The sequence below is a fragment of the Gossypium hirsutum genome, chromosome A01, assembly GCF_007990345.1.
Source record: "Gossypium hirsutum isolate 1008001.06 chromosome A01, Gossypium_hirsutum_v2.1, whole genome shotgun sequence".
Classification (NCBI taxonomy): Eukaryota; Viridiplantae; Streptophyta; class Magnoliopsida; order Malvales; family Malvaceae; genus Gossypium; species Gossypium hirsutum.
In genome coordinates, this window is record NC_053424.1 from 3,279,654 (window position 1) to 3,288,884 (window position 9,231).

The 9,231-nt window shown below is 30.4% G+C and overlaps 1 protein-coding gene across 1 annotated transcript; it reads left to right on the forward strand.

Annotated features, from left to right (window-relative positions):
* The first annotated feature begins 7,580 nt into the window (after nucleotides 1-7,580).
* LOC107932689 (probable BOI-related E3 ubiquitin-protein ligase 3) lies at nucleotides 7,581-9,007 on the forward strand. The gene is made up of 3 exons (XM_016864746.2): nucleotides 7,581-7,831; nucleotides 7,931-8,288; nucleotides 8,376-9,007. Exons 1-3 carry the CDS (start codon nucleotides 7,776-7,778, stop codon nucleotides 8,901-8,903), a joined length of 942 nt encoding a protein of 313 aa, XP_016720235.2. The 5' UTR covers nucleotides 7,581-7,775; the 3' UTR covers nucleotides 8,904-9,007.
* Nucleotides 9,008-9,231: the final 224 nt, after the last annotated feature.

Sequence of the window (9,231 nt, forward strand, 5' to 3'; positions counted from 1 at the left end):
CAAATTGAGAAACTGTCAACTTTTGTGACTTGTAATATGAACTCTAGAAAAATCCAAGGACCAAAAATGAAAATTATTAAATTGAGGGACTAAATGTTACTTTATCCCCTTCAAAGTATACCAAACTTGAATACGAAAACAAATAGTAGAAAACAATCCAAACAAGTTTTGTGATGCTACTCTTTTCACCCTAACAAATTCAAATCTTTGCCTTCTGAAAGTTGGTTCTTATACACTTTCCTTAAAGGCTAAGTTTGTTGAAATTTCTTCAACTTAATATATCTAGAGAGAAAAATACTAAGACTATTATATATTACACATCACATAGTAATTAAATAATAAAAAATATTAAATTCGTATATTGGTTTGATGGTTGAGGTGTTTATTGTTTCAAATGTAATTTGGATTCAAGTTGTGTTAGTCGCGTTGTTGTTAGAGCTTTACCCTCCTTTTATAATTCGCTCAAAAATATTTTAATAATTTATTAATGATATTATAATACATATATTTGATTAATTTAGTATAGTTAACGTGATGTGACTATTTAATATATTCGTTTTTCTATCTTTTGGTGTTATTTTTAAATTTGAAAATTCTAGTGAAATGAATAGACTTGAATTCAAGGGTTAAATTAAATTTTTGGGTTTGAATTTGGGAATTGATATTGTTTTTATGTTGGGGTTTGATTTTTTTTTTGGTCATTGATATTTCCTTAAAAAGTTTAAAGTTCAGGTTCTAACGTGGAAACAATTGCCATGTTCAGGCTCCAATACGAGAATAATTGTTAAGTTTAGGGACTAACTTGAATAAAAAAAGTTCAAGTACCAATGTAGAAACAAATACCTAGTTCAGCCCCAATGTAGAATAATTAGCAAGTTCAAGGCCTAATTTGGACATAAAAAAAGTTTAGACCCTAATATGAGAACAATTGCCAAGTTCAAGTCCTAAATAATGATTTTACCTTATAAAAAACATCTCATACAATCGCATGTATAATTTTTTAGACTTTATAAGCGGATTTAGGATGTAGTAAAAAAAATAAAATATAGTAATAAATGTGACATTTATAACACATTCAACCTGTTTCTAGAGTCTAAAAACTATGCTTGAAATACTTATCCTATATATATATGAAGTCAGAATTATACTGTAATGGCCTAAATTCAAGGTTATCGGAACAATAGTTTCGTAACCATAGATCCGATTTAAAGAGAAATTTATTTCAATATTTTTGCTTGAAAATTGATATGATAGGAAAATCATATGAAAATATTGATAGAAAAATTTTACCGATTTAGTGATTAGATAGAAAAAGAAATTATTGAAGAAATTGGGTAAAAACAAGGTATCGAGACCTCTATCTCGTAAAACCGAGTCAAAAATAATTTTATAAATATTTCTGAAATGTTATTAATGTGGTATTAAAATTTTGTTAGGAAATTTTAATGTTTGGGTAGTCAATTAAATGAAAAGGACTAAATTGTAATAGGTGTAAAAGTTGCTAGAGTGATTAAATAGCTTAAGAATCTAATGAGAAAGGATTTAAAAGGCAATTAGACCCAAAATTTATTTGGGCTGGACGGCAAGGATATGAAATCAGCAGAAAAATTGATAAATTAAGGGTAAAATTGGAATATTGCAAAATTAACTAAATAAAGCTAGGACTAAATAAGAAATATCTAGATTTCTCTTCATTTCTCTTCAATTCCAGCAGTTAAAAACGCCATAGGAGGGTTCTCTAAGCTGGTATTTCATAATTTTGCACCAAGTGAGTTAATCCTTGCCTTTTTCTTGTAATTTTTGTGTTTCTAAGACTTTTACAACTAGGTCCTACTATTAAATTCATTAGTTTTTGATTTCATGGATGAAATTGAAAGTCACCATGGTTGAGTTCTGTAAGTTTATGATGAAATAGAATGAAATTAAAGCTTTAATTTGTTTATGAGATGATTTTATTAGGTAATTTCAATAGAAATTGATTTTTAGGACCTAATTGTGAAATGCTTGGAATTAAAGTCTATTGCTGAAATTCTGATTCCTAAAGGTTGTAAACTAGTTTAAGGTGATATAATAAAATGTTAATTGAGAAAAATCATCTCAATTGAGAGGCTAATTGAGTAGGGATGAAATTATCATTTATTAAAAGCTTAGGGGAAAACTGGTAATAAACAGCTTGCACAAAAACAGTTTGGACAGCAGCAGTAGACTAACTTTGAAAAATCACCATAAATTATATAAATTGAATTAGAAGATGAAAAAAATATGGAATTAAATCTTATTGGGTCTAGTTTCTCATAGAAGAAATAGTGTAAGCAATGGATTTGTAAATTTTGAGATATAATGAATTTTGTGAGACAAGGTCAGAATGAATTCGGGTTCCCATGTTTTGACTTTGAAAAATCATAAAAATTTGAATAAAAACAATTATGGGCTTAAATTTATATGTCTAGAATCCTTAATGAGTCTATTTTTAAGAGAAACAAACGAGAACATTATTTGAATTCTGTATGAAGAGATAATTAATTTTTAGTGAAGAAGGGTCAGAATTGTCGACAGCAGAACAGGGGTGACTTTAAAGAATAAAATGTACTTATTGGATAAACAAAAAATTCTGAAAATTTTATGGTAAAAATATATATGAGTCTAGTTTCATGGAAAATTAACATATCTTAATTTGGAGTTCCGTAGCTCAAGTTATAAATAATTTAGTGACTATGACTCAAGTAGACAGCTTTAAATGAACTATAAATAATAGTTGAATTATAGAGAATGTTGCCTATGAACATGAAATGTATTAAATTGATAATTAAATTTTTTTATTTAGATCCGGAAGATTCAAATACGAAGCTAGATCGAGGAAAGGAAAAAGTTCGGGATTAGTAGATTTTTATTGTTTACAAACAAGTATCAATGTAAGTTCGTGTAACTTGAATTATATTCTTAAATACTTGAGATTGTATGTTATTGATGTGAATATGATTTGAATGTTCATTGTATGAAAATTTATGAAACATTGATATATTTGATAAAATGGGAAGAAATCCCGGTTGAATGAAAGGAAATTCGATGGATGTCTGAAAAGGAATTGACGGTAAAAAGGATCTAGCCCGGACGGGTGATCCTATCCTGATATAGCCCTCCCGAAGAATATGTGTAAAATGGATTTAGCCCGGACGGGTAGTCCGAATTAGGGTCTGAATTTAGCCTGGACTAGTAATTCAGATCCAAGCTCATTAGAGTAATTGTCGTTGTAGGGGATTTAGCCTGGACTGGTAATCCCGCTGCAAGGTTGAGGTTCGCGGGAGTGTGCTCTCTGAAATGGAAATGTGCACACATGAATATGAATTGACGGACTCGGAATTGTACAATAAATGTGTACCTCTAAAAATCCATCGAAGTTCCGATAAAGTCAACGAGATAAATATGGAAAAATAACAAGGAAATAGAAATCATGGTATTGACGAGCTCATCAATCATGGTATATATATATTATTGATACATGGAAATTATTGTACTAACTTGAATGTTGAGTTTGTGCATGTTAGGGTAATAATGCATTGAATGGATATATGAATGTTTATTATATTGTATTGAAAATATTAGGTAAGTATAATTCTTGTTACATGAGCTTACTAAGCACAAAGTGCTTACCCCATTTCCTTTTTCCCTGTTTTGTAGTGTTAAGAGCTCGGAGGCCGGATTTGGTCGGAGACACATCACACTGTCAACCTCAGGATTTCGGTATATAAAGAAACTTTATTTTGGAAATCAATGGCATGTATAAGCTAACAAAGTAAATGTTGACATGAAATGAATGTAAAGTTAGCCATTAGTATGGTTAACAAACCTGGTTTTAGATATGTGATGACGTTATCTTATAAATATGCATGAATTTATCTTGAAAATATGTTGAATTGATTTGGTTGATATGGATTAGTCTCGATTTAATATTGCAGGGAATGTTAGATATTTATAAAGGGGCTATATTGAATATAAAAAAAAAATTAATTCGTAAACTCCGGTAATGCCTCGTACCCTATTCCGGCAATGAATACGGGTAGGGGTATTACATATACTAAGCATTCGAATACATCATCATAAGCGATAAATTGAATAACTAATTCAACAACTAACTAAATTTAAACTAACTATAATCAGAATAAATCTGAAAAACAATCCATATATTTATATACGGTGAGACTTGAACATTGATTCTCAAATTTTCCCCTAACGAGCCACAAGTTTAAATTTAAGAACATAAATTAGGTAAAGTTTATTGGCATTTTGGTAAAAAGAAAAATAAAATGCTGTCTCAAATTTAATGGTTATCTTAATTCTAGTCCCCCAATAAATCAATGCCCCTCTAATTTTCTTTGGAAGTTCCACCCAAAACATAAAAATCATCATCCATGAAATTCAATTTCGGCCAAACCTATATTTCTAGAAATCAAAATGTGCATAAATTTGTTGGGTTTGATTCAACTTAAATTATTATTTAATATTTTTTAAAAAAGAATTTACTAATAAATTTAACTACGGAAAATATACATAAAAAATGTGTTTGATAATTGACATTAAAAACCATATAATATTTAACTTATTTAAATATTTCATTTTTCAAAATTTAAAATTTACATTTATCATCCATTATCATTATTCAAAATTCAATACATATTTTTTCTGATGCGATGCCTAAAATTACTTATAATCCGTTCTCACCCGTAAATAGGAGGATAAACACAATTTTAACACATTTGAACCCGCGTTCTCATGTTCTGACAACAATACCAATACCAATACCAACTGAGTTAAGACTCAATCGACCAAAATTCAATACTTACTAAATTTAATTTTTCAATTATTATTATTTTAAAAATTTATCCAAACATTAAAATTTGGTACATAGACAAATAAGATGATTTAAAGTTAAGAATAACAACTTTGTTAAATTATTATTTAAATGTAAATCTATGTACGTTGATACGATAACTTTGATGATTGTATTGGTATAAACAAGAAGCATTCACAAATTACCGAATTTGGGGTTGAATTTTTCATCGCCTTTTGCTTTTTAGCATTAATTATAAACATTAATTAAGCACGTTTTGTTGTAATTAATGACAATGCATACATAATTGCATTTATGTTTTTCAAGTTATAGGATAGTTGTATAATTGTTTGTGTAAGTATTACATATTCGAATAAATATTATTAAAATTAACTATTATAAAATTTTCCTTTAAAATTTTAAATTAATAAATGCAAAATTACACTTTGGTCCCTTTTAAAAATGATAAGAATTTAATTTAGTCTTTTAAAAATTATAGAGATATAACTATTAAAATAGTGAAATTGTATTTTTACCATAATAAAAATTACAATTTAATTTCGGTCCCCTAAGAATTTTTTTTTACTTTACCCCTAATTTCGAGGTTTAAAAACGTGATTAAAAGGCATTAATGAGAATTTAGTTTAAAGGTAAAGATGAAGCTTTGTGAACTTTGAGATCTTAAGTTTTATTTTTCATAAAAAAAATGGATTATTCCATAAAAAAAGTTTGAAAATGATAATCACTTAATATTGAAAATTTCAATTTATTTTAGTTCTTTTATCATTATATTATCTTTATAAATAATACACCAAGTATATTTTATAATTTAAATTTAATACTTAAATAATTACTTCGATTGAGACTATGAGTTGAGTTAATTAATCAGTTCAATTCGGTATTTATAATTATATAATTTGTATAAAAAAAAGCCGATATTGAAAGGGGTTTCGATTATATATATATTAAATTCGTTTTTAAATAAATTATAATTAATGATAAAATTCAGTTTCATAAGTCCAGTTTGAATAAAATTGTATTGAAGAAGACAATTTTTCTTGTCTCTTAGTAAACCTTAATTTTCTTTCAATTCTACCTAATGAAATTTATATGCTTCCATTGAAGTCAAATTTAACTTTTTATTATCATTTAAATCAATGTAGATGAAAGGAATTCAACTACATATCTAATCATAGATTTCCATTAAACCTATCCAAACTTAAAATTAAATTTGCCCCCAGCCTTCCCACCCAATCATAAAATTAGGTATTACCTTTTTTAAATTTGAAAACCCAATTGATTGGATTTTTAATTTAATTTTTTATTGTTTTTTTAAATAATTTTATTATAGGTTTGGATCATATTTACTAATGCCTAGAATTATCCATAATCCCTTCCTATTACATTCAAGTTTATAATATAAAGAAACATTAAAAATGAAAAAGCTCCATTATGCTCACGAGACGCTAGAATCAAGTATTAAGGTACTCGAATAATCTCATGTTTCCCATCCCCTTATTGATTAAATCCAGGGGGACCAAAACCATAATTTGACATAAAAATAACAAGGTGAAGGATATGTAGACACGTGGCATGAGAAAATGCGGAACAAAACAAATTATATGGCTAAAGCTTCCATCATCCATTTCCCACATGGGACCCGCATGGAGTCAATTTTATTTTATTTATTTAATTTTTCAAATTAAAAAAAAAAAAAGAATAGAAAAAGCCAAAGGACCAGCACTCCTTTCCCCGGGTACACCGTACCCGCCCCCTCTTTTCTCTCTCATTATTATTATTATTAATTTTTCTCTTTCACAACGCCTCCAACGTTTTTATTTAATTAAATTTAATTTTAAATTATATGTTTGACAATCCCTGGAAGGGTGGGTCCCCTGTCACTTGCCACGCTGGGAAGTTTTTTTTTTGAGTTGGGGGTCCCACGGTTTGTCCTCATCTCACTCTCACCCTGTCCCACACGTGTACTAGTGGACCCTACCTTTTTTTTCTTTCACGTTGTTTCAGGAGAGGGTATCAAGGAAAATTTTAAAAAATAAAATAAAAACAACAGCATCCACGGCTCAGCTTACGTGGACGTTTGTACACGTGGCGGAAACCCTGACTGTCAGTTATTGAATCCTTCATCACAACCAATTAAGTGAGAAAGATGGTAAACCCGGTTATCGCTTTCCCTATAATGCCCCTGGGAAGTTACGAAAATGACGAGCTAATCTATGATCTTTGTTTTTTCTGGTCTAATTCTGGTCTCAGTCCCTGCATTCTTTACATATTTATAATTTAGTCATTCTACTCTTTTTATTTAATTTTTAAAGTCCGATTGTTACCGCCTTTTAAATTAATTTCATTAGATTGAATTATGTGGAATTTTTTTAAAATAAAAAATTACTCGCTTAGTTTAGATTGAATTCTATGCAGTTTTAAATTAGTCACGTGTTTAAGTTTTTCTAAATGTTAAAAATTTCACATAATTCAATTTAATAAAAAATATTTTAACCTTGTTATCCATTGATCTATAAATATTTAATAAGAAAAAGTAAGGAGACTAAATTTCTGAAATAAAAAGGTAGGACTAAAATATAAATATGGAAAGAATACAGGGACCCAGAGTGAAGTAAGAGCGAGGGAAAGAGGTTAGTTTGGTAAAGAAATCCTAAAATAGACAAAATACCCAAAAACCAACAAACAAATCTGCCTTTTTATAACCTTTATTTTCTACCTTCATAAATGCAAAATCTTTATTAAAAAAAACCGAACCGAACCAAACCCTAAATAAACCCCACCCATAACTGCAGCCTTTACCACCTCTCTATAATTTCTATTTCTCTCTTTCGTTTCTCCATACCCCCCTCTTAAAAAACCAAAGCCAAAGCCAAAGCAAAATCCAACTCGAAACGCTATCTTCTTTTTGCTCTGTAAAAAGATATCTATGGCTGTTGAAGCTAGGCATCTTAATCTTTTCCCCCCTGAGTTTACAGGAAACAGGTTGGTTTCCAATATCCAATTCTCCAATTAACGGATTATTATTTTTTGAATCGTTTGAAAGACTGAAAATCGGTTTTTTTTCTTTGGAACCTTTTACAGGGAGACGATGAATCCAATTCAAGGAAACGGGAATATGTATCAAACCGAGATTGGATATGGGGTTCCGTTATCGGGAACCACGACGGTGGCGGAAGGGTTGCTTCCGTTGTATAAGTATAACTCTACGGCTACGGCGGCGATGAAATCGGAGAGTAGCTTGACGTACAACAACAATGTTCTTCCTTTACCGAGGAAGCGTTCGAGGGATTCGATTAATCCGATCCTTTCGTTTCCTTCACCGGTTCAACAACAAAGCAATAATAACAACGGCAATAATAAGACTTGTTTTCTTGGTCATGATATTTCTTTTCATATGGAGCAACAACAGTTGGATATTGATCGCATCATCTCCCAACATGTGAGTTTTGGATTTTTTTTTGTGTTTTGAAATGGGGTTTTTCGTTTTTGTTTAATTTTTTTGATGTTGATGCGATTTTTTTTTCAGATGGAGAAAATGAGGGTGGAAATGGAGGAAAGAAGGAAGAGACAAGCCAGGAAGATAATGGAAGCAATCGAAGGTGGAGTGATGAAGAAACTAAAAGCCAAAGAAGAAGAGATTGAAAAGATTGGGAAATTAAATTGGGCACTCGAAGAAAGGGTGAAATCACTATGCGTAGAGAACCAAATATGGCGAGATTTGGCTCAAACCAACGAGGCAACTGCCAACGCGTTACGGACCAACTTAGAACAAGTACTCGCCGCCGCTGCCAACACCCGTGAGGAGGCGGAAGCGGCGGCGGCAGACGAGGTGGACGATGCACAATCTTGTTGCGGGAGCAACTGGGAAGCAACTGCGGAGAAAACCGTCGCCGGCGGTGGAGGACGGGAGTGTAGGAATTGCGGGAAGGAAGAAGCGTGTGTGTTGCTGTTGCCGTGTAGGCATTTGTGCTTGTGTACGATTTGTGGGTCCACACTTCACGTTTGCCCCGTTTGTAAATCCACTAAAAATGCTAGTGTTCATGTTAACTTGTGATAAACCCCCAAACCAAAAGAAAATACCCAAAAAAATTTTCAAGAAGAAATTGTTGGATTCCAAAATTTTGTAATTAGTTTAGATTAATTCTTTTTTCTTTCCAATCTTTGAATTCTCCAGTTTGGGTTTTAGACTTTTTAGTCCTTAGCATGTTCTTTGTTTTTTAAAAAATTATTAATTTCTATTAATACTTGAGAAGAAAGGAGGAAATTGCAACGAATTTTGCTTTTGTTCCTTCCAACAATGATGAGGTAGGGAAATTTTTTGCATTTGGTGTCTATAGTTTTAGTAAATTTCATTTTTTAAAAAAAAATTTAATCTTATCACT